The sequence below is a fragment of the Hordeum vulgare genome, chromosome 3H (genome assembly GCF_904849725.1).
Source record: "Hordeum vulgare subsp. vulgare chromosome 3H, MorexV3_pseudomolecules_assembly, whole genome shotgun sequence".
Lineage (NCBI taxonomy): Eukaryota > Viridiplantae > Streptophyta > Magnoliopsida > Poales > Poaceae > Hordeum > Hordeum vulgare.
In genome coordinates this window covers 195,202,295-195,228,062 of record NC_058520.1, presented here as the reverse complement: position 1 = coordinate 195,228,062, position 25,768 = coordinate 195,202,295, and the positions used below count along the sequence as shown (strand labels likewise).

Genomic DNA, 25,768 nt, shown 5'->3' with positions numbered 1-25,768 from the left:
CGACTTACTATCCACTGTCAAGCCGGTGGTTACACAATGTTGATTGCACCTTATACAAAGGATGAAGTGAAGAAAGCTCTCTTCCAGATAGGCGATTTGAAGGCCCCATGACCTTATGGGCTCCATACGATTTTCTTTAAACAGTTCTCGCATATTGTAGGGGATGAACTTACAAAGGAAGTGCTTGATGCAATCAACAATAAGAATATCCCGAATGGGCGGAATTCCACAAATGTGGTGTTAATCCCAAAAGTTAACAACCTGGAGGTAATAACCCAGTTCGGACCCATTAGTTTATGTAACATGGTTTAAAAATAATTTTAAGGATGCTAGCCGATAGACTGAAGAAAATCTTGCCCGAGGTAATTTCCCCCACTCAGAGTGCTTTTGTACCAGGCAGGATAATCACTGATAATGTGTTAGTAGTGTACGACTGCTTTCATTCGATAAAAAAGAAAACCCATGGCTCTAATGGAATATGTGTAGTTAAGTTGGATATGCTAAAAGCTTATGACAGGGTAGAATGGGGTTTTCTGCAACAGATGATGAATAAGTTGGGATTCCATACCCAATGGATTTAGCTTATCATGGAGTGTGTTTCCTCGGTAAGCTATATAATCAGATTTAATGATACTGAAACGAAGGAATTCATACCGACTAGGGGCTTGATACAGGGGGACCCCTATGTCCCTGTATTTGTTCTGAGGGGTTACTCGAGCATGCTATTTTTTGAGGAGGAAACGAGAGGAATTGAAGGTATAAATGTATGTAGAGAGGCCCCGTCTATCTCTCATTTTTTATTTGTAGATGATTCCTTGGTTTTGATGAAAGCCTCTAATCATGATGCAAATACTCTTTCAGAGGGTTCTTGACACATATCGTGCTAGCTCAGGGCAGCGTGTGAGTACTCCAAAGTCGACTATCTTTTTCAGCCCAAATACGAGAGTTAACGACAGAGAGATGGTGTGTGGAATTCTGGATACATTAACTGAAGCCTTGTCAGACAAATATCTCGGGCTACCAACTATGGTTGGTGTTGACCATACTAATTGTTTTCAGCACTTAGTGGACAGGGTATGCCAGAGGCTCAAGTGATGGAAATAAAATATCCTCTCAATACAAGGTAAAGAAATTCTTCTGAAATCAGTAGCACACGTGATTCCATCATATGCTATGTCTGTGTTCAAGTTACCTAAAGGGATATGTAAATCGTTCATCGATGAAATTTCTGGGTTTTGGTGGGGTGATGGTGAGGAGAAGAAAAAGATGCATTGGTTTGCCTGGTGGAAAATGTGTGTACCGAAGAAAAAAAAGGTGGCATGGGGGTTTAGAGACCTTCACAACTTTAATCTTGCCATGTTAGCAAAGCAGTGTTGGCGACTACTCGAATATCTTGAATCTTTGTGTGCACAAGTTTTGTGGGCAAAATATTATCCCAATGGAGATATTCTGAAATCTGACCCCAAGAAAGGATCTTCGTTCACTTGGCAGGGTATTGTAGCTGTATTCAAACTTTCAGAAGGGGATGCGTATGGTGTGTGGGTTCTGGCTCACACATCAACATTTGGGATGACCCGTGGATACCCACTAGTATGAGCAGGAAGCCCATTACCCCAAGGGCGGTATTATGCTAACAAAAGTGCAAGAGATAATTGACCCTCATACAAGATAATGGGTGCTTGAAGGTTGTTGAATATTTTGTAGCTTGGCAACATACAAGGTCTGGGACCTTTTTCGTACGTTCGGCATACCATGTTGAATTTAAGTATCAATTTGGACAACACTTGAATTAGACTTGCCCAAGTAGTGCCTCATTAAATGGAGCTTGGAAAGATCTTTGGAAACTTCAATTACTGAGGAAGATCAAATACTTTGGATGGAAAGTGCTGAAGGGGGTTCTACCATGCTATGATGCCCTTGCAACTAGACATATTTCTCTAATCCCGCAATGTCCGATTTGTTCTAGTGGAATAGAATATATACAACATTGCTTGTTCACTTGTATCGGGGAGCATGCAATTTAGACGGAGCTAGGGCTATCTCAGGAGATTTAACAGGTGGTTTGCCACGACCGATCGGACTCTATTAATCTTGACAGCCTAATCCAGTTGCAGTCGTCACTACATAACACTCCTATAGCTGAGCTCGCCCTTGTAGCAATGTGGTTTATTTGGTGGCAAAGGAGAATCTATACAAAAGGTGAGATAGTTCAGTAGCCTCAACAAGCAGCAATGACGACCCGGGTGCTAGCAACGAATTTTTTACGAGCAAACACTCCAAATCAGCCTACTCGCAAGCGAGATCATATATGGAAGAAGCCTGCAGAGGGAGGTGTTGGGGATATTATCTATTGGGTAACCCGCCCTAGTTGGGCTTGGTCGCCAAGTTGGCGACTCATCCTCAAGTGGTTCCGGCTTTGGCCCAGTGAGGCCGGGAGCCGGATGGCGGTTCAAGATCTTTGGGAAGTATCCATCGTTGGGAAGATCTCCAAGTCTTGGAAAGATGGTGACTTGGAGATAGGAAGAATCACGATTTGTGTAAAGGCAAGGACTCTTGTAAACCCTAAGGGCTCGACCTGTATATAAAGGCGAGTCCCAGGGAAGGAGAGGGCAGGTTAGAAATCATCGAGTGCTAGGTCAGGCGAGTTACGCCCTCCTTGTAATCGAGACACCATCAATACAAACACCAAGCAGGACGTAGGCCTTTACCTCTTCACGAGGGGCCGAACCTGGGTAAATCTCCGTCTTGCTTCCGATCAACCCCTTTGAGTCGCCACCAAGGTGCGATGGCTCCAACACTAAGTCCTTTCATGAGGACATCTGCCGTGACAAAACCACGACAGTTGGCGTCCACCGTGGGGCCTGCGCACGGTGGAGTTGAGTTCTCAAAGGGAGCTCTATACCAGGGTCTGGGAGCTACGCGACGGGGCTCATGACTCGGAGCCGCCGCGGGAAGTACTACATCAATAACTTGCTGTGGGGGCCCGAGGCCGATTCAATCGAATCCGGCTACAAAATCCCCTTCGGCAAGATCAACGTCTTCGTCGGCATGGTTGGATCGCCTATGCCTGAGCCGAACATCTTCTCCGACATCGTCGAGCCGGCCAGGTACGTTCGCCCCATCGCAACGCCGAACCTAACCCGTTCGGTCTTTGTTGGTTTCACACAGGGATCTGAGGAACCAGAACGATCGGCGACCCAGGAGACCACGCCGGTCAACACTGATGACGAATCATCCATGCGCGACTCAGATTCAATTCAGTCTCTACATGGGGGCTGCCTCGGAGGTTTGTCACTAGCCATGGACCCCAAGGTTCTCGATCGGACCCGCCATTAGATCGCTGTTTACATGACAGGGGCGACTCAGCCCCCACCAAACTCGGCAGGCGACGACGGGATTGGCGAAACATCCAGAAGCCCAGCTGCGATCTTGGTGGAGTTGGCGGCAGAGATAACAAGGCTCATGGCGACCCCTATAACGTCAGAAAACCAGGACGCGATAAACACAGAATTAACAAAACTAAAGATGGGGTGGCAAAGGCTCAGCGCGACGCTGAAGTAGACGCCGCCAGGATCGAGACCCGGCAGGCTCAAATTACCGCTGAGGCAGCTCGCTTGAACACCGAAAACTGGCGGCTCGAGAGGCATCAACGCGCATCTCACGTTGTCCATCAGTGGAGGCACCAGGGTCGTTTACCCCCTGATCTCAACCCGACCCGCCTATTCGACACTCCACGAACTCCCGGGGCAGGAGACGCTCCAGGAGGAGGGCCGGGCCAGCCACCAAACCCGCCTTTTCAGCCAGCTGTTGATCGCGTCCCTCGATTCCACACACCTCGAGGTCACTTTTCCAACCTGGTGGACAACGTCCTCGCCACGACTCGCCATTTAGAGTCCCTTCCGATTCATGGCAACACCCCCGCTGAGATAGAAGCAAGGAATGCCATTGAGATGTTGAAGACAGCGGTGGTTCAAAACGCCCAGTTCTCGCACAGCCTCGATCGGCTGCACTCCACTCCCCAGGCAAGCTGCACCAGGAGCCGGCCAGAGGACCAGCCCGCCATAACCAGCGGACCGCGACCCTTTCCCCAGGTCAACTCGCCTGATCACCGAGACCCGCCAGGTCGGGATCACCCGGACGTCCAAACCGTCCCAGCATCGTTTGTTGGAGGCGGCAGACAGGTGGGGGTGCCATGCTTGGCCCCCGCCCTTCGCAATGAACGAATGCCGAAGGATTTTAAAGGACCGAGAAAGGTGCCTAACTACACCCCGGACCTTGAGCCGGCGTCATGGGTTGAGAGTTACGAAATCGCCATGGACATGCTCGACATGAGTGAAGCAGTCTGCGCCAGGTACTTCACAATGATGCTCGAGGGAACGACGCGTACTTGGTTAAAGAACTTGCCCCCCAACTCCATCCAGACTTGGGCTGAATTGAAAGAGCGTTTCATCAAAAACTTCTGGGGGACCTGCAAGCGCCCGATGACAATAGTCGATTTACAGCACTGTGTTCAGCGCCCGGATGAGTCGGCCCACCACTGGACGCGGTGGGTCGCGGAGATCATTCACTCGCCGGACGGCATCACAGCGGCTCAGGTTGTGCTGATCTTGGAGCAGAACTGCCACTACGAGCCCTTGGTGCAGAAGTTGGGGTGACTCAAGCGAAAAGTCGAAGATATGGGGGAATTAATGGACACCCTCACTAGGTACGCCGAGGCGGACGGCACCAAAGATCCAGGAGAGGATGGTGGCAAGGCCAACTCGCCAAGGAACGGCGAGTCATCCAAAAATCATACCCTGTTTCAGGGACGCGCCCGCCATAATCACGGAGCAAACGACAAGAGAAGGCAGCAGGAAGAATCCTCGGACTTAGTCGCCAACACCAATGCCAACAACGGCAACCAGCGCCAGAAGAAGAGGGGTTACAGTGGCAAAAAGCCGCACAATTATAACGAGATACTCAAGGGCCCCTGCCCGCACCACGCCATGGCAGACAGACCGGCGACTCATTCATGGGAGGACTGTTACGTGATGCAGGAGTTTCGGGCGGAGGCGATCAAAAAAGGGCAAGGCGGTGACCCAAATCAACGGGAGGAACAGTTTGGTGCACCTAATCAACGCCAGAACCCGTTCGGCGGCTTCCCCGAACCGGGGGCTCAGGGTGGCCCGCAGCCAAGCAGTGGCCAGTATCCAGTGCATAACCAACGGCGGTATAACCCGCCCGGGGTTTTTCAACAGCCACCCCCACAGGGGGCTCCTCAGGGGCAAGATGATAATGGCGGTTTCCCCAATAACCCCTTTGAGTCGCCACCAAGGTGCGATGGCTCCAACACTAAGTCCTTTCACGAGGACATCTGCCGTGACAAAACCACGACAGTTGGCGCCCACCGTGGTGTTGATTTCGCCCCAGGGAGACAAATTCTGCTATGTTCTCTGACTCATGTTTCCGTGTACCAACAACACTGCAGAATACGAAGCCTTGCTTCATGGTTTGCGACTCGCCAAGAAGATGAACCTCATGCGGGTCAGATGTTTCGGCGATTCTGATCTGGTGGCTCAGCAAGTTTCAGGTACTTGGGATTCTCGGGACCCCCTCATGGTGGCTTACAGGAGGGCTGTGTCCGATGTGGCGGGTCATTTCCATGGCTATCAGGTTGATCATATCGACCGACGCCTTAACGAAGCAGCTGATGCCCTTTTGCGTCTCGGCTCACAGCGTAAGCCGGTTCCTCCCAATGTCTTTCTGGATACTTTGCATAATCCTTCCGTAAGGTTACCCTTAGAAGAGGAGTTGGCAATACCAGACCCTGAGTCCCAGTTCGTGGCGGCTCTCCGTGTTATGCCAGACTGGGTTCTTCCGTATCTGGCGTATCTCGCCCGAGGCGAGTTACCTCCGGATGAAGTGTTGGCTCGCCAAATCGTTCGTCGGAGCAAATCCATGGTCATCATCAATGGCGAATTATATAAGCGAAGCACTTCTGGGGTATTCCAACGATGCGTTTCTTCCGAAGAAGGATGCGTGATTCTGAACGACATCCATGATGGAGATTGTGGGCATCATGCCGGGTCACGCTCCTTGGTTTCAAAGGCTTTCCGTCATGGTTTCTTTTGGTCGACGGCTCATGCAGATGCAGAGGAGATAGTTCGTCGGTGTGATGGTTGCCAACGTTACGGACGACAGGCTCATGTGCCGGCTCAAGAAATAAGGATGATACCTATTACTTGGCCTTTCGTGGTCTGGGGGTTAGACATGGTTGGCCCCTTTAAGATGTCGTCCAACAAAAAAACGCATCTGCTGGTGGCGATTGATAAATTTACCAAGTGGGTTGAAGCAGAACCTGTTGGTGCTTGTGATGCGGAGACGGCGGTCAAATTCTTGAAAAAGTTGATCTTCCGGTTCGGATATCCACACAACATTATTAATGGTAATGGTACTAATCTATCACAAGGAGCGATGCAGGAGTTTGCCATCGTGAGCACACCCGACTTGATGTTTCTGCAGTGGCTCATCCACAATCTAATGGGCAGGCCGAACGGGCAAATCAGGAAGTGTTGCGAGGAATCAAACCCCGACTCATGATTCCCCTGGAACGCACCCCAAGGTGTTGGGTCGAGGAGTTGCCTTAAGTGCTATGGAGCATCCGAACCACCCCAAACTGTTCTACGGGTTTTACTCCCTTTTTCCTGGTATATGGAGCAGAAGCTGTTCTTCCCACTGACATTAGGCATGACTCGCCCAGAGTTGCCGCTTATGTGGAACAGGACAACGAGTTGGCGCGTCAAGATTCTTTGGACACTTTGAAGAAAGCACGCGATTTGGCTGCCGCCCGATCAGCGATTTATCAGCAGGACTTACGGCGTTACCACAGCCGCCGGGTCAAGAGTCGAACCTTTCAGGAGGGCGACTTAGTGCTTCGATTGATCCAAGATCGCACGGGCATGCATAAGTTATCACCACCATGGGAAGGACCGTTCGTCGTCAGCAAAAGCCTTCGCAACGGGTCATACTATGTGGTGGATCTTCGGCCTGATCGGCCAACCACGGAGGTTGAGTCAACTCGCCCGTGGAACATAGCCCACTTGCGGCCTTACTATACTTGAGCTATTAGCTCTGCTTTTTGTAAGTTTTTCATTTTTTATGAAGCAATAAAATTGATGCCTCTGAGCTCGGGGGCTTTCCTGCTATTTCATCTTATTGAAAGTATGGATTTTTTATTTTGCTCTTCAACAAGTCGCCCAAGCATGGATGCTATCCATACCAAAGAGCATAAGTCGCCATGATGCACTTCTTACAAAACTGGGTATCGATAAGCCAAAGAGGATCGAAGTTGCTACAAGCGTGCGATTCAAACATAGGCGCCTTATATGATTCTGTGGATTAGGCCGGCTTACTTGGGGGCTATTTGTTCTCAAGTCGTTTTGTGGTAATAGCGTATACGCTTCTACAATCCTATGACCGGTTTTCCCCCTAATCATAGGTCACTTTGGGGCTTCCTCTCACTGAGATCAGCCTTACTACCCATTTGGCCTGCGAAAAATTACCGCATTACAAATGGTTATACTGGACTGTGTGTTGGCCGAATCGCCATATGGACCCATGAACTCTTGGTGAGTTACTCCGCTTTATGGACCCTGAACTCGCCTTGGTTAAAACATGTCTAGTACCGGCTAGTGCCCCACATGGAAAATAGAGAAACCATTGGTTCACTGAACCCGCTTCACTGAAGCCTGACTCGTGCCTGATCAACCGGTCTAAATACTTGAGTTTTTTTACAAAAGTCTCCCTCGGGTAGCACTTGAGTTTATATAACTCGTCCTATCCTGTCGCGACCTGATGAGCCGACGAAATTCTTATTTTTTACCTTCCTGGCACTGCCACAAGGTTTTTCAGATTTTTTCGACTCACCTTAACATCTTGAGTCGGTTGTTGTTTATTATCATCCATTGCTCACTGAGATGGTTTGATGTATGTTTTTAAGCCTAACATATTGATGATTAAAATCATTATCGCCACGGCGAATCAAGCATTATAAGGCGCCCTAAGGGCGACAAAAGGGTTTTTAAAAGACATCACAGAAGCGGGTTGTTTTCTATGAAAGACTTATTACATGGCTCTGATGGCCAAATCCATGAAGGATTATTCTGCTGATTTCTCCGGGTCAGCATGCTTTGAGCTCTGACCGACTTCAATTTGCAAGTCGCCCAATACCCAGTTACACTTGGACAAAGCGGCAAATTCATCTTCATCGTTCAGCACTGATGAGAGATCCACCTTCAAATCAAAAGGGTTCTTGGGTCGGCGCGGAGTCAAGCTGGTTGTCACAAAGATTGGCGGATTAACTTTCTTGTTCTTGTCGTCATAGGCGGCTTGATACTTTGATAAATCCAAGCTTGCTGCAAGCTGAGTCGCTCCAAGCGGGATTCTTTGACAACGCGTTGGTAGTACTCTTGAGCAAATTCTGACCCGTCGTCCTTGAGCTGGGGAAAGCCTGCCGCTACTTCTTCGGGTTTTAATTCTGGAGCATACGCCAGACACCAACTCAACGTAGTCAGTACCCCTTTTCGAGCAGCTGACCGGGTTAGCTCACCAATCTGAGGCGGAAGAGTAGATAAGCAGCCAAGCATCTTCTTTATTGATGTTATGGGTTCCTTGGCACCCATCACTGCTTTCACGGTCAGCACGCTTCCGGTATACAGCTGCTCCGTTAAAGTGTAAATCGCCTTCAGCATCAGGACGCAGTCGTTCTGAAGGTTGGCGGCTCTCGGACCTATATAAAGGGTAATAATGGTTAGTAACTTCTTCATGCTAAGTTATTTATTTACAAAGTGCAAGGTCAGGGCCTTGTTTCTTACCAAAGATAGCTTGTGCCATGTTGGAGATGTGTTGCTTTAAGCCGGCCAGCTCTTGTTGCACGGTATTCAATTTTGCTTCAGCTCTTTCTGCTCGTTTTACCATGGCGTCTTGATCAGCTTGAGCCTTTTTTAAGGCGGCTTTCAGCTTCTCCATCTCAGATAAGATTGTTTGATATTTTTCTTCTGATTTTGCCCGTGCATCTTGCTGATCGGCTAAATTTTTCTTTAAATCGCCAAATGCTGACTCAGCTTGGGCAAGAGATTCCTGTCAAAATATGTTATCAAGGGGCAAGTCTCAGAATTATTGCAAGCAACATCCCTGACACTCGGGGGCTAATGTATAATTTTTAGACGAAATTATACAGTATCAAGACCCGACTCATCTTTTCACAGATGACCCGACCCTTGGGGGTTGCAGGTCGAAAGTTTTCTTCAAATTATCAAGACCCGACTCATCTTTTCACAGATGACCCGGCCCTTGGGGGTTACAGGTCGAAAGTTTTCTTCAATTATCAAGACCGGGCTCATCTTTTCACAGATGACCCGACCCTTGGGGGTTACAGGTCGAAAGTTTTCTTCTACTATCAAGACCCGGCTCATCTTTCCGCAGATAACCCGACCCTTGGGGGTTAACGAGGATAATATAGTATGCAGTAAGGCGTACCTCATGTCTGTTTTTCATCATGAGGAGCAGGCTCTTTTCCATTTCATAACTCGCCTCCAGGCGACTTGCAAAGCCGGAGCAAAGTTCTCTGAATTCAAGGTTTTCATACTGGGAGATCTTAGCCTTGGAAAGTTCATGCTCAATAAAAGGTTGAGCTGATGATGATACATGCTTCGACAAAACTGCTGAGGCCGGCTTAGAAAAGCGAGTGCCAGCGATGACCGCAACATCTGGATCTTCTGTCGTTTTCAACGGACTTGGCGGATTAGGTGTTTCCATGGTTTCCTTGGGCGTTTCCATGGCTTATCAAGACAGAACAGTTGGAAAATTATGTCCGGCAATTCAGATGAAAGAAGTACCAAAAGAAAGGAACTGAAGGTTCCATCCGCAAGTAGGCTTCAGAGAACACTTGGAACTGACATAAATTGCTCATCGAGTTAGGCCCTAAGTCTTGGAGGCGGACGTTCATAAAATTCATTGCGTCTCTGAGGAATTTTGATCCAGGCGGCTTAAAACCCCGTTCGAGGTGCTCAACAAAAACAACTATTTCTCCTTCCTTCGGGTTGGGAATCTCTTCTCCCAACCCGGAACGCCAACCGATAACCTCTTTGGGGTCAAGATTCCCCGTCTTCACACAGTTGTTGAGAAGAGTTTCATCAACTTTGGTCGGGAGCCAATCGACTTTAAAAACGGCACCCATGCTACAAAGGGAGAAATTATGGGTAAATTAACTCGCCAAGTGCCTACTAAATGGTTAAAAGATCCATTGACTCGCCAAACATTTGTCAGGTGATCAAGGGAGTTTGTTGACTCGCCAACAAAGGGCCGGGTCAGAGTACCAGGGCGATTTAGGATTTTCCTACTATTTAAAAGGGATGGCTCAGAGTTTCAGAGGTGTTCGCTAAAATGGTAAAGTATGGATCTACAAACAGGTTTCATAAAACAGGCAGTAACATATGGATCTACGGAGCAAGCAAAATGAATGAGAAAAGCCTGGATAAAGAAGAACGACCTTTGACTAATATGAAAATAGAAAGCTAATCTGACGAAAACTTTTCTAGATCTTCAAACCGAAGCTAGTCAACTAAGGGTATGGTAGATGCTATTGTGCCTACTGTTGTCATCACAAACTAACCATCGACTATGGAGGCGTTCAAGGTTTTCTAGGAAACCGGCGGACATGAACTTCAAGGAACTAAAGATCTGCCTCTAATGGCGGAAGACTTACCTGGTGATGGCGACTGGAGGCAACCGAGGATGATCCGCGGCGAAGTGTTGCGCGTTCGGCGGGCGTCGGGATGCGTCGGATACGGCGGCCGGAGACGCAGGTCTCCGGGCAGCGACGGAAGCTCTCGGTGCGGTGGTGAGGAAGAAGAGGGCGACAAGACGGGTAGGTGGAAATGTGCCCCGTCCGTTCCTCCCGCCTATTTATTAGGTCAGGCGCTGGGATCGAGGCGCCACGAGCGGGAACTGCCAAATGGGATAAAGATTCACCATGATGGCGCCCAAAATTTTCGGGATATCAATGCCGAAGGATCCGTTGGGGATTACGTCATTATCTCTTCCGAGATTATAGGGATAAGAAGATGCCAACAAGAAGTGGTTCGGCGACTTGGGAATTTTCGCAACAGATGGTGGTTTAAGTGCATGGTGCATAAAAAGAGTGGAACGAGTCGCCCCTAACTGGGTGAGAATATTGGCGTGAAAAAATTCAAGTCAATCTGGGGCCTAATGTTGGGGATATTATCTGTTGGGTAACCCGCCCTAGTTGGGCCGGGTCGCCAAGTTGGCGACTCATCCTCAAGTGGTTCCGGTTTTGGCCCAGTGAGGCCGGGAGCTGGATGGCGGTTCAAGATCTTTGAGAAGAATCCATCGTTGGAAAGATCTCCAAGTCTTGGAAAGATGGCGACTTAGAGATAGAAAGAATCACGATTTGTGTAAAGGCAAAGACTCTTGTAAACCCTAAGGGCTCGACCTGTATATAAATGCGAGTCCCATGGAAGGAGAGGGCAGGTTAGAAATCATCGAGTGCTAGGTCAGGCGAGTTACGCCCTCCTTGTAATCGAGACACCATCAATACAAACACCAAGCAGGACGTATGCCTTTACCTCTTCACGAGGGGCCGAACCTGGGTAAATCTCTGTCTTGCTTCCGATCAACCCGTTTGAGTCGCCACCAAGGTGCGATAACTCCAACACTAAGTCCTTTCACGAGGACATCTGCCATGACAAAACCACGACAGGAGGTGTTAAAATAAATGTTGATGCTTCTTTTCATGCGCATAGTTTCACAGGATCTTGTGATGTCATTGCCCGCGATGATCAGGTAAGTTCCTAGGTGCAATGACTCATCTATTATCGCATGCGCGCGAGTGTAGAAGTAGCAGAACTAATCGCTATTCGATATGGGTTAAATCTTGGTGCAAATCTGGGGTATACGAAGTTGGCAGTTGAGTCTGACTGTCTCAATGCACTCGAGGACATCTTTAATCCAAACGCATATATGAGAACAGGCGTGCCAACCATAGTGGAGTGTTCCCTCGTGGCAGTGGAGTTTGCTAGTATCACTTTTGATCACTGTACTAGGAAAGCTAATTCAACCGCGGATATTTAACAGAACATATACTACTATATTAAAGCTACTAAGCTAGGAGCTTTCAGGTGCGTTTGACATTGTGAATAATGACTCACCTCGGCTTGACACGTGTATCCCACTTTTTATTTTGGTTCACTTCAAGTTATTTACTGGTTTTTATGTTTTGAGCCGTTTTTTTATTGCTTGATAGATATTTCACTCCTTTTTATGCTTTTTTATTTTTGTTTTTTACTTATCTTTTGCAAGTTTATTTCCCTTTTTGAACAAATATTCAGAAATTCATAGAATGTTCGCACTTTTTAGAATTTTGTTTACTTTTTAAAAAATGTTAGTGTTTTTAATTTTGGCTCGGAAAATCCAGAACAATATTCAAAAAATGTTACCTTCATTTCAAAATTGTTTGAAAATACAAAAAGTTTAGAATTTCAATTTTTTTAAATGTTTATTTTTTTAACTTAAGGGTTTCCACTCATTTCCACCTCCCAGCATCCCATGTTTCCCTCCTCTTCATTTGTAACTTAATGATTTAAGAATTATAGTCTATATGAAAAAGCTTTCGTTATATAAATTATTGCAACCAGCTCGACGTTAAACCCATTGTCATTCCTTCTCTTATGTTAAAATAAGAAACAACATACATGAAAGCACGGGTTAAGCCATCGGTGGGGCGTGCCGCTGCGCCTTTCACCTGCTAGTTGTATTAATTTTGACAAGTCCGAAGCATGAAAAACTGTCATCTCTGATTTTATTCTTTATCATTATGTAAACGATCTTACCATTTGATGAATAAAGTTTATGATGCTAAAAAAAACTTTCGCCGGCTAGCATTATACCGGGAAAGAAAGCATCCGCGTCGCCTCCTCCCAAAACCCAAATCGAACTCGCGGCGATCTCTCGTCTTCCGAAGCCAACAGTCCTCTCGCTCTCGCGCCCCCGCCACAGTTTGTAGCACGGCTGGCAGCAGCAGGGTGCCTCGCCTCGCCGGGAGCTGGAAACAAGCACTGTATGATCTTTTTTCGCCACTGAGCTGTGCCTCCAACGTGTTTGCGTGAATGCGCAGGCGGACGCGCTTGCTTTCTTCCACGCACTAGATCTTGTGAATTTCCCGTCTCCATCTGATTTCGAGATTCGCCGCTGACCATGGCTGACGCCTCCGCCGGCGGCTCCCTGGACGACTACCCAACCATCGACCCAACCTCTTTTGACGTGGTCCTCTGCGGCACCGGCCTCCCAGAGTCCATCCTCGCCGCTGCCTGCGCGGCCGCCGGGAAGACCGTCCTCCACGTCGACCCCAACCCTTTCTACGGCTCCTTCTACTCCTCCATGCCGCTCCCTTCCGTCCCCTCCTTCCTCTCCCCCGACTCCTCCACCCCCTGCCCATCCTCCTCAACCACAGCCTCCTCGCCCGCCACCGCTGCATACACCGCCGTCGATCTCGAGCGCCGCAGTTTGTACTCGGAGGTTGAGACCTCGGGGACGGTTCCCGAACAGTCCAGGCGTTTCACGGTCGACCTGGTGGGTCCCAGGCTTCTGTACTGCGCCGACGAGGCCGTGGACCTTCTTCTGAGGTCTGGGGGAAGCCACCATGTGGAGTTCAAGAGCGTGGAAGGGGGCAGCCTCATCTACTGGGATGGTGCGCTCTGCCCGGTGCCAGACTCTAGGCAGGCCATCTTCATGGACAGCACACATCGGTCTAAGGAGAAGCTTAATCTTAGGGATAATCTTAAGGAGAAGACCCTCTTGTTCAGATTCTTCAAGCTTGTCCAGTCACACATAGCCGCATCGTCTTCTGCCGATAAGGATGGGGAGGGCGAAGCCTCTGGTAAGATATCCGAGGAGGACTTGGACCTCCCCTTCATCGAATTCCTCAAGAAACAGCAGCTTCAACCCAAGATTAGAGCGTAAGAACATGCTAAGTGTAATAGTGTACTCTATTTTTTTATTTAGCAATTTGACTGATTTAGGCTTTTGTGTCTTTTTATAGGGTTGTGCTATATGCAATAGCTATGGCAGATTATGATCAAGATGCTGCAGACTCATGTGAGAAATTGCTAACAACGAGAGATGGAATCAAGACCCTAGCTCTTTATTCCTCGTCCATTGGGAGGTCACTTTGCTCACTTGATCCTTTTTTGGTCCTCTTTTGAGAAGACATATCTTCTATGTCGTATATACCTTTGTTGTGTAATCTGTTTAGTTTGGTGTAGCTTTAGAGATGTCTAACATCTGGTGATTTTATACGTGACTTGCTGTGGTCTGAATTTTCTATATGTGATCCTTTTATCTGTAACAGGTTTGCTAATGCCCAAGGTGCTTTCATTTATCCTATGTATGGGCATGGCGAGCTACCACAAGCTTTCTGTCGCTTTGCTGCTGTTAAGGGTGCCCTATATGTAAGATGCTATTCTCAGCTATGTCATTTTTTCTTCTGATAAATCTTACATATACTACTGGAACGTGATGATGGTATGGGCTGCTCTTTGGTTTTACCTTGTTGCTTTGACTTAATGATAATCGTGCAGCTATATCATCTTTCTGACCCCATGATTTGTAAGCCTTTGTTGCAACCTAACTGGAACATAGTGATGATGTGGTAGGCCGAGGGTTTAGCACCTTTCTACTGGAATGACCTGCTCTTTTAAGCAAGAACATGACCAATTATCTTGTAAAGTATTGTCTTTTTTGTGCCTCCATTGATACTTAGACTCTGGTATATCTCTCTTCTGTCAATCAGGTGTTGCGGATGCCAGTCACAGCCCTTCTTGTGGACCAGGTATGATAAAATTTAAGCTCTATGCTGGACGTGTTATGATAAAATGTCTGTCTGTCTGATATAGTCAATTGTAAAATATAATCTTTCCTATTTGTTGCTCAGTTTTTATATATTTTTGGTAACTTTTACTGTCATCTTCAAATGTGTACCAACAAATCGCAAATCGGCATAAGATTCTATGACACCCACTTGATCCAGCAAAGATAGAGTAGAGAGAATTGGCAAAAGAGTAAAATACACCGGAGGTCCTAAAAGTATTCCAAGTGTGTCAAGTAGGTCCTAGAAGTATTCCAAGTGTGTCAAGTAGGTCCTAAAAGTTTGAAATCGTTCACTGCGGGTCCTATATGTGTATTTTACCCGCGACTTTTTAAACCTACTTGACACACTTGGAATACTTTTAGGACCTGCAGTGAATGACTTGCACACATTTAGGACCCACGGTGAACGGTTTCAAACTTTAAGGACCTACTTGACATAGTTGGAATACTTTTAGGACCTCCAGTGTATTTTACTCTTGGCAAAATTACCTGCTGCTGCTGCTTCTTCAAGAGGGAAAAGATGCAGTGTTACCATAATTAGGTTCTCCTGTGCTATCATAGTCTGGAAAAAGATAAAACAATCTGCAAAACTCATATTCTTTTGGCATCTTTAGATGGTGAAAATTTGTCTGGCAACCACCAAGGCTATGCATCTCAGTCCTGAGCTCAGCAAGAATAGTTCTGCCAAAGTGTTTGTCCAATCTGCAAAGCAGTCAGGGAGAGCCTGATTTCGAGTACTCCCTTTGTAAAGTAATATAAGATCTTTTCGATCACTAATAGTGATCTAAAAGATCTTATATTACTTTACAGAAGGACTACATGCAAGGGATATTACTTTACAGAAAATACCTCCTACTACCGGGTGTAGTTACTCCCATGTGGTAGTATATATACTAATTTATCACTTTGAGTATGTTCACATAATATATATAAGATACTACTCCCTCTGTAAACTAATATAAGAGCGTTTAGATAACTAAAATAGTAATCTAAACGCTCTTATATTAGTTTACAAAGGGAGTACAAATTATGTTACATGAAAAAAAAAGTTAATCCATAGTTTTTATAATATTATGAAATACGTACATATTTGTACGTAAAAATGAGTATGCTAAAAATATGGTACATACTACCTAAAAAGTAGTATATATACTATCTAAGTATTCTTATACACTATATATTACGCGTACATACTCTCTGATATGATAGATACTACCTACAACATACCAAACAAAAGTGGGAGTAACTACACGCGTATATAGGGCATGGATTTGCTATCAACACTAGCTGGGGTGGTTGCTATTTGAACCGTTTGTTTGCATCGAGATTCACACTTTCTTGTAGATAAGGTTCTCTCTCTCACATGCGCGTATCCCAACATATAACGTGCGGCACAGATTGCTTACGCTCCAGCTTAACTTTATATCTTTGCTTTTCTGTATATATATATTTGAACGCATTAGGTAACGTGCTCAGGATAAGCATGACACTGACTCATTTTATATATTTGAACGCATTAGGTTGATTCCCAGAATTAGTAGATCAGTGATCATTTTCAGTGTTTATTTGCCTATGAGTGATGTCTCATGCTTTAGTTAGGGATCTGCACGATCAGTTCTGTAATCTATGAATAGCACCCAACAATCAACATTCTCTTGATCAGGAAAAGAAGCGTTATATAGGCACCAGATTGGCTTCTGGTCAGGATATTTTGTGCCAGCAGTTGATACTTGGTCCCTCATACAAAATTCCTTCATTGGACATGTCTTCTGGTACTTCAGACTCAAACTTGACGAGAAAAGTTGCCAGGGGAGTATGCATAATCAGCAGCTCCATAAAACAGGCTTCATCAAACGTTCTGGTTGTTTTCCCCCCAAAATGTAAGGACAGATATCTCTCCTTTATTAATGTTTGTATTGCTTGAATAAGTGATTTGCTTCTCATTTGTCTCCTTCGTTTTAGCATTACAAGAGCAGCAAGCTACAGCTGTTCGGGCGCTTCAGCTGAGCAGCAATGTAGCAGTATGCCCTCCTGGAATGTAAGTTACGTATGCAGTGTTAGTGTTTACTTTTCTGCATCTGACATAGGAACAACTGCATTTGAAATTGTCACCATATAGGCAGGCAACTTTGCTTACAAGCTGATCTTCACCTTGCAGGTTCATGGTATATCTGTCTACTCCCTGTACCGATGCCTTTACGGGAAAGCAGTACATAAACAAGGCAATGGAGGTTCTTTTCAGTACCCAGGCTTCAGATGATTCAGAAGGCCATTTGGAGACAACCAGCAGAAACATTGAGGATACAAAGCCAGCGCTAATCTGGAGTTATGTGTATGTTCAAGAGATCACACAGGTGCATTTATTTGATCATTTTCAACACTAGTAAAAATATGTGCTGTTCAGGTGTCATATATGTATTTGTGTTAAAACATCCATTGTCCTGTCGTCCACTATTAGGGAACATCTGGTACTGTATTGTCCTGCCCTATGCCTGATGAAAACCTGGACTACAGAGATATACTGGAATCGACAAAACAGGTATTGCATTCTGTGTTGATAAATTTTATTTCGTTTCTGTACCAGGAGATACAGGCCAGGATTCTGGCTCATCATGGAAGCTTCAGAACCGAACTCTTCATGTCAATAGCGAGTGCTTTATTACGGTGTTTGCATTGAAGAAAGAGTAACTAGTATATCTATATAGTGCAGTGGATTCGTCTAGTTCTTGTTAATTACATTGCGTCTGATGTAGGTTTGGAGATTAGCTCTTCATTTACTTGATAACGTCACTAGCTCTGTTGAGCATAATGAGATGTGAACACAGAAAAAACACATGCAACCATCTGTCCTTCATCTTATAAATTCCTTTCGTTATTTTTCTTGCAGTTATTCACCGATACTTATCCTAACGAAGAATTCCTGCCTAGAAACGCAGCTCCTAAATATGCCGATGATGACTCTGATCTTGCAGAGTAGAAACATGTTTGCAGAGGTAATAACATCCCTGCATGTGGAACTTGTACCATTTGCTCGTATTAACTTGTTACATGTGAAGGTACCAAAATCATTGCCCATGGAGTAGTTATCTTATTGTGTTTGAAAATGTTAAAACATTTGCACGTGGGACTTTGCATTGTTTGCTAATAACCTCATTACATTTCGAAATGTCGCTGTCAACAACTGTGAACTTGCACCATCAAAATTTCTGAAACAGTTTTCTCCATGCTGGTTGACCTGTTTGGATGCTCAATCAAAAAAAAGGTTAACAAAAGAAATGCCGGCAAAGCTCTCGAAAATGTTTTAATGGAAAACCAGAAGCTGTTGAAGCATCTACTTACATATGGGCAACATTCTCTCTGGAAAGTATGTATGGTATTTGCCAAATAAACCAAGTATCGAATGCCATCGAGTTAAATATATCTCAATTTCGTTAGGACAATGTACGATGATAGATGGTGCAACATGGCTTTCTTATGAGGTTCACTTGCTCCGGTAATTCCCAGTTTGGATCGTTCAAGGTGCACCATTTGTGTTAAAATCTTCTTGTGAACACTTGGATGCTATATCATACTGGCCCACCTTACGATAAAAATCATGTCCTGAGTAGATTGTTATTTTCCCCAGGGTTAGTGTTTTTCTGGACAAATTCTCGCAGAAGATACATGGAGGCATTTTAGATACATCGCACCAACCTGGCTGATCTGCTCAGCGAGTGGGACTATAGACAGCATCGATTGTTTGTATGGCTTGTTGCAGTACTTGTTGTTACTGCACAAGCTACATGTGGCGCCTTTCATTTGTTGCACTCATTCTTTGTATGAGTGAAACAGATTAGTGAAATTGAGTTTAAACTCCTTGGATGAATTTCTCTTCTGGCTACTAGCAAATCCAGAAACTATTTTACCATGTTATCACCCGCAAACTATTTTTATCGTTTTCTAGCAAACTCCTTTATGAGTAAAAAAACGTCAATTGAGGTATCTCATTAGTTCTTTGCTAACCACTAGATAAATTTAAAATTCCAAGAACTTTAAATTAGGAAAAAAAAGCTCTAGGGTTGTGCTTGGAGTCTATCCCCCTCCCCCTATCCTCCCTCTAGTAGACATACTTAATGATCCTACTACCTCCGTGTTGGTTTATTGATCTCATTCGTATTTTATGTTAAATTTTGACCATAATTGTAGCTAACGGTCTAACATAATGCTAGTGCATGCCATAAAAAAATATCGTTAAATTCATATTCAGTACATGACTATTCTAAGAATTTAAACCTTTCATATTTTGAAAGATCGTCCAACAAAACATAATAAAAGGTTGAACAACATATGACATTGATCTCATGCGTTGCATCAATAACAATAGTAATGAAACAGATGAGATCTTTTTTGATACATATATAGTACAACAACATAAACACCATGTATTAAATAAGTTTCCTTCAAAACCAAACACGTTCCACACTTGTTTCATCTGATTTTCATGGTGCATAATAGTAATCTATCTACCATTTAAGTCCACATTGTATTTTGGTTTGCTAATATAATTACTGAGACCGAACTTCAAGCCTCCCCTCATTGCTCAATAAGCGCTTGTGATACGCCCGTTCCAGTCTGCCATGAAAAAACCCTGAGGAAATGCATCACAAACACGAGTAGATCCAAAATGATTTTAGCATACGAGTATACATAAGAGAAATGGAATCAGGCCAATCCCATGACCCCCATTGCTCAGTATGCTCTCACGATATGACCCTTCTTACCAGCCATGCGAAAAATAATCGAGAGAATAGGGGGAGGGTATGTCGCACCCAGGAGTGAAGGCATTCATTTTTTTGGAGTTGTGAACCGTATGAATTACATCAAGATTCAAAAACTCGGTTGATCCTTTGCATGTGTTTAGGCCTTAATTACCTTATAGGTGGGTCCATGCATATAACTTTTAGCAGAGATTGCATGTTGCACCCATCCAATCTTTCATGCCTTTTCTATTGTTTAAATATGAATCTATTATATTTTTGTATCGAAAGTCCAATTTATGTTCCATTTCGTATTCATGTTCCTTGCAATGTGGGCTTTAAAGAAATTCAAAGAAATTCACCAAGTTTGGCTTTTTAAAACTTGATAAATCAAGGATCAGTTCATCAAATTTCAAATACTAGAACTTAAACCATAAGTCCTAAATCTTAAGCCCTAAACCCTTAACATAAACTTAATATTATAAATTGAGTTGATTCATATAAAACTTCGTGAAACTTGACACAAACTTTATATGACAAGTATCAAGTTTCGATATTTGAAACTTGGGGAACAAGTAAACCTTGTCAAAAATGTGTTCAAGAGTAGTCATGTTTGAAAGCCCTTATCGCTAGGAACATGAATATGCAATAAAAAAATAGACTTGTTCAAAACAAATAACATATTCAAATTTGGAAGTGAAAATAAAAAAGCATGGGGTGGGGTGGGTGGAGCATGTAGTTTACCAAAAGTTGCATGGGTGCTCCCACCCGTATAGTAATTAAGCACTAAACACATGCATGGGACCAACCGGATTTCTGAATTGCAAGGCAATCTTGCGGTCGCATAGATGCGTGCCACTTCATCTACCCCTGCGAATTTATCTGAGGGAATACATCATGTACATGAAAAATATATCGAGAATGATCCGAGTATATCGAATATAGAACAAGAGAAACGGAATCAGGCCCATCCCCACCCCCTCCCACTTGGACAAAAGACCCCACCCCCCGAGTGCAGTGTCCACCTCATATTTTTTGCCATCTAAAACATTTGGAAGGAAAAGAGACCATCATGTTTTAGTGCCTCGAGGAAAGTCTATGAAGAGGTCTTGTGGCAGATACATGTGTTGCAACTCCTATGGATTCATATTTCGCGAGTAGCCATCATGACTTTTTCGAGGGATATGGCACCTCGTCCAATGCACGTTTGTAATGTATGTAACATCTTTTTCCCTCCCATAATAGAAATACAATGCTCTTGTTGTTTATTGAAAGATAGAAACTGTGGGCTAGTTTCTCAACAAGTTTGCAACAAAACAATGAAAGATCAAATTGATGAACCAAACAGACATATTATAAAACTTTGATTGTATAGTAACATATCTGATAGCACATCCAAATGTAGGAGAGGGATGCAATGAGCGACTGGCAAACAACGCGACCGTGACTTCCACATAACCACACTACTGCAACATAGAGGCCAAATGGCCATACTGAGGGGGATGAGATGTAAGGGGTTCGAATGAGAATGGGAAAGAAAGAAGGTTGAAGGCAAAAAATGAAGAGTAAATGTCTATGGGTTTGGAGAGGAGAAACAGTGCGACTGTTCAAAAGAGTACAGTACAAGTGGTTGTGCGAAAGTTCTTAGGTGTATGAGACATAATTGGCAAAATACACAACAAGAAAAGTAAAATAAAAGTTGTGAACACTAGAATACAATGAAAAGAAGAGACGAGCATGTGAATCTCCAACACAATGGATGATAGTAGATACAATAGTTACCGTGTACGATAGGAAGGCAACTGTGAGATGCAGCAAGTGGGTCTTTACCATGACAAAGCGACTGAAAGCACAACTTCCCCCTAAGGTGGTTTTGGTAATTAATCAGAACATATGTGTCACTGAACTAATGATCTGATCCAAGTATATTTCAGAAAATTTCAAATATGCATTGGCTAAGGTTTGTGAGGAGAAACCCTTTATGCAAGGAACGGAATAGGATTGGCCAAGCTTCAAGCTACAAGACTCTACATTTTATATTTGTGAGAAATCACATTTGAGTCGATAGGAAAGTCAATACTATTAGAAGGGGGTGAGGTATCTATTATGAATTGGTTGCTCAAGTGCTTAGAGATAGCCACCAAAAAATACTTAGCCATTCTACCACAAAATTTCTTTGTCGAAAGCCGAAACATCAAAATCGCTGCCACCAAGTTTTTCTATTTGGCCCTACCGATTTTCCACCACGCAGAACCTTTGCCAAACCCTAGAATCTCAGTACCACCAACATTCCATTTGGTGCCACTGAAAACCAGTGACCAAGTTTCTGGTATGTCATTTTCAAGAATCATAAATTCCAAGTCTTGGAATCGGTCTCACCGAGATTTGAAAACTGCCCTAGGTCACCTTATCGGTACCACCGAGATTCCTATATCGGTCTCACCGATAATTCAAAAGTTGCCACATTTTGTGAAAATCGGTGCCACCGAGATTAACTTCGGTTTCACCGAGTTAGGCAATAATATTGTAACGGTTGGATTTTGAGAGATGCCTATATATACCCATCCACTACCTCTCATTCGCAGAGGAAGCACTCAGAACACACATACACTTGACATTATCCATTTTTCTGAGAGAAGGACACCTACTCATGTGTCGAGATGAAGATATTCCAATCAATCCATTTGACACTTGATCTCTAGCCTCCCCAAGTTGCTTTCCACCCAATCAATCTCTTCTACCCATGCCAAATCCGTGAGAGAGTGATTGAGTGTTGAGAAGACTATCTTTTGAAGCAGAAGAGCAAGGAGTTCATTGTTCTATCGCATCTATTACCTTTTGGAGGGTGGTGCCTCCTAGATTGGTTAGGTGTTGCTTGGGAGCCTCCTACTTCGTGTTGTGGAGTTGAACCAAGAAGTTTGTAAGGGCAAGGAGATCTCCTACTTCGTGAAGATCTACCCCGAGTGAGGCTAGTCCTTCGTGGACGTAAGACATGATGGAATAGACAAGGTTGCTTCTCCGTGGACCCTCAGTGGGTTGAGACCTCCATGGACATGCAAGATCGTTACCCTTCGTGGGTTGAAGTCTTCATCAACGTGGACGTACGATAGCACCACCTATCAGAACCACGCCAAAAATCTCCGTGTCAACCTTTGCGTTTGATCTTCCTATCCCTACCCTCGACTTACATGTGCATGTCACTACTTTCCACTACTATACTCTTAGACTTGCAGGTGTAGGGTGTGCTTGACTTACAACAACTCCTGAAACTTGCCCACAACTAAAATTGGGAAACGGCTAAGTTTTTATTTGGTCAAGTAGTCTAATCACCCCCTCTAGACATACTTCGGTTCCTACAAGTGGTATCAGAGTCTTAATCTCCATTGCATTGGTTTCACAACCTAGGAAAGTATGACGTCTAGTGAGGGAAATTATCACCGTAGAGGTCCATATTTTGATGGTACAAACTTTGCTAGTTGGAAGCATAAGATGAAAATGCATATTCTTGGTCATAACCGTGCCGCTTGGGCTGTTGTTCGCGTTGGTTTGAAAGGTGAATTCTTTGGTCATGGAAAGGAACCAGATCGTGAAGCGACAACGGAAGAATTTAAGATGTTGCAATACAATGCTCAAGTATGCGACATTCTATTCAACTGTCTATGCCCCGAAGAGTTCAACAAGACTAGACTTCTTGAGAATGCCAAAGAAATTTGGGACACTTTGATTGATATGCACGAAGGTACTAAATCTGTCAGGGAATCTAAGTTGGATGTGCTACAAAATCAGCTTGAGAAGTTCAAGATGAAGGATGGTGAAGGAGTCGCTGAGATGTACTCTAGGCTTGCTCTCATCACAAATGAGATTGCCGGCTTAGGAAGCAAAGAGATGACCGACAAATTCATCATCAAGAAGATACTTAGAGCCTTGGATGGAAAGTACGACACCATGTGCACATTGATCCAAATGATGCCAAACTACAAAATTCTCAAGCCAACGTAAGTCATTGGAAGGATTGTCGCTCATGAAATGTCACTCAAGGACAAAGAAGAGCTGCACAACAAGTCAAGCGGTGCTTACAAAGCTTCAAGTGATGCTCCCTCTACTTCAAATGACAACCTCGTCACCAATGAAGAAATAAGCCTCGTGGTCAAGAAATTCAACAATTTCTACAAGAGTAGATGCAAAGAGAGAAGCTCCAACTCAAGATATGAAGAGAAGTGTTCATCTAGTCGTGACCGAAACTGCTACAATTGTGGAAGGCCTAGACACTACTCCAATGGGTGCTCGAACCCTCAAAAAAGAAGAGAAGAGTCACCTAGAAGATGAAGCTCAAGAGAAGAGTCATCTCTAAGAGAGAGAAGGAGTAGAGAAGGTCGTTATGAATGAAGATCCTCCCGGAGAAGCAAGGAATCAGAGAAAAAGGACAAGTACACCAAGAGCCACTCAAGAAGAAGACATAAAGCACATATCGGTAAATTGGTATCCGACTCTGAGTCCGACAACCAATCCGAGAGAAGCTACCACTCCAACTCTACTTATGGTCAAGATGAAGGTGTTGCCGGTCTTGCAATCGTATCCTCCAAGTCCTATGACATATTTCATTCACCAAATGAAGGGATTGGAAACTGCTTCATGGATAAAGGCCCCAAGATATCACACACCGAGTACTTTGACTTTAATAGTGATGAGGATGACTTACTTGAATATGATGACTTGTTCTTTGATAAAACTAGTGATAGCAATGAAAATGAACTTGATGATAATCATGCTAGCAAGATAAGTCGTGTGATGATGATAAGAAGGAGATTGAGCATCTAACTAAAGAATTAAACACTATTAAGTTAGCCCATGATTCTACTCTAGAAGATCATTGAGAGCTTGCAAGAACTCATGAGAATCTACGCTTCGAGAAGCTAAATTTAGAGCAAGATCATGAGTTTCTAAAAGCAATCAATGATGATCTTCGAAAGAAGAGTTCTTCTTATCTATCCAAATGATTACTCTTGTCTACTTTTGTTCCACAAGTTAAAGCTAAGCACACTAGTAACAAAGGCAAGAAAGTTTCTTCATCTAGTAACAATAATACCAATGTTAAATCAAATGATGTTGTTGCTAGTATCTCTCTTGATTCCACTAATGATTCTCTTAGCCAAGTTACACTTGAGCAAGAAAATGATTTATTGAAAGGGATTATAGAGAGAGGTGTCTTCAAGAGTCTTGCCGGAAGTAAGCAATTTGAGGAAATTGTACGCAAGCAAGGAGGACATCGGAAGAAACAAGGCATTGGCTACTTCAACGCCAATGAAGTTGAATGGGATGATGGTCAGTACCCCAACCCAAAGTTTGTTCCCCAAAAGGAGAAGTATGATCCTACTGTCCCCAAGGGAACAAGCTCTCAAGATGATCTTCCACCACAAGACCATAGGGGCAAGGACAAGCTTCAAGAGGAGATTGACTCATTTGAGGAAGAACCCCAGTCCATGGTCAAGTGGATTCCCAAGGCCACTACTAGATCTACTTCATCAAGTACTACCACAGCTCCAAGGATCCCCATCAAGATGATGTAGGTACCCAAGAAGAAGAACTATAGAATTTCTTGAGGGGTGACTCCGCCAATGAAATTCCCTCTTATTCATTTTGACAAGAACTAGTTGCAATCAACCCCAACTTTATGCATTAGTTCAAAGAGTCACACATTCCCTCAAAGGTAAGCAAGGGACGAGGTAATTAATGCATCAATGGACATCATCTCATACGTACTTCATTCCATGTCCATAGATATCCTTGTATTTGTTCCTTGTGTATGGGACTAACCCATGTAGGTGAGAAGAGTAAGAAACAACAAGGATTGCTCCCAACTTGAGATGATCTTCATCAACTATGAGCATCCATCACTACTACACCTACATGAAGTCTTCTATGACAAAACCCAAGGTTAGTCTATCCCTCTTAGGGGGGATGTCACATCAAGGGGGAGATTTACTCTAAGACTTGAGCTAAAGAATCTCGTAAGGTGTGAACACATTGAAAGCTTTATCTAAAAGTGGCAACCCCACTTGTGCTTAAACGATGAGTAGGACCTATAATCAAGTACTCTTGCTTGGCTCCTA

The 25,768-nt window shown here is 44.3% G+C and overlaps 1 protein-coding gene across 5 annotated transcripts; it reads left to right on the top strand.

Annotated features, from left to right (window-relative positions):
• The first annotated feature begins 12,950 nt into the window (after positions 1-12,950).
• LOC123443492 (rab escort protein 1) lies at positions 12,951-18,903 on the top strand. 5 transcript variants are annotated; one of them, XR_006630682.1, is made up of 12 exons: positions 12,951-14,012; positions 14,096-14,218; positions 14,405-14,504; positions 14,846-14,884; positions 16,586-16,802; positions 16,885-16,960; positions 17,081-17,276; positions 17,381-17,461; positions 17,810-17,915; positions 18,185-18,286; positions 18,358-18,441; positions 18,548-18,903. XR_006630682.1 is itself a non-coding variant. In XM_045119876.1 (10 exons), exons 1-9 carry the CDS (start codon positions 13,252-13,254, stop codon positions 17,897-17,899), a joined length of 1,683 nt encoding a protein of 560 aa, XP_044975811.1. In that variant the 5' UTR covers positions 12,951-13,251; the 3' UTR covers positions 17,900-17,915; positions 18,358-18,446. The 5 variants fall into 5 exon arrangements, 3 of the variants coding, with proteins under 3 accessions (XP_044975811.1, XP_044975812.1, XP_044975810.1); XR_006630681.1 differs by lacking the exon at positions 18,185-18,286; XM_045119876.1 differs by lacking the exons at positions 18,185-18,286; positions 18,548-18,903 and having other exon boundaries at positions 18,358-18,446.
• The last annotated feature ends 6,865 nt before the right edge of the window (positions 18,904-25,768 follow it).

Excerpts from the sequence above, each read along its gene's own strand:
- LOC123443492 (XM_045119875.1), top strand. The coding sequence starts at position 13,252 with ATGGCTGACGCCTCCGCCGGCGGCTCCCTGGACGACTACCCAACCATC. Across the intron at positions 16,803-16,884 it reads GGTTGTTTTCCCCCCAAAAT|CATTACAAGAGCAGCAAGCT; the intron begins GTAAGGACAGAT and ends CCTTCGTTTTAG. Across the intron at positions 17,277-17,380 it reads ATGTTCAAGAGATCACACAG|GGAACATCTGGTACTGTATT; the intron begins GTGCATTTATTT and ends GTCCACTATTAG.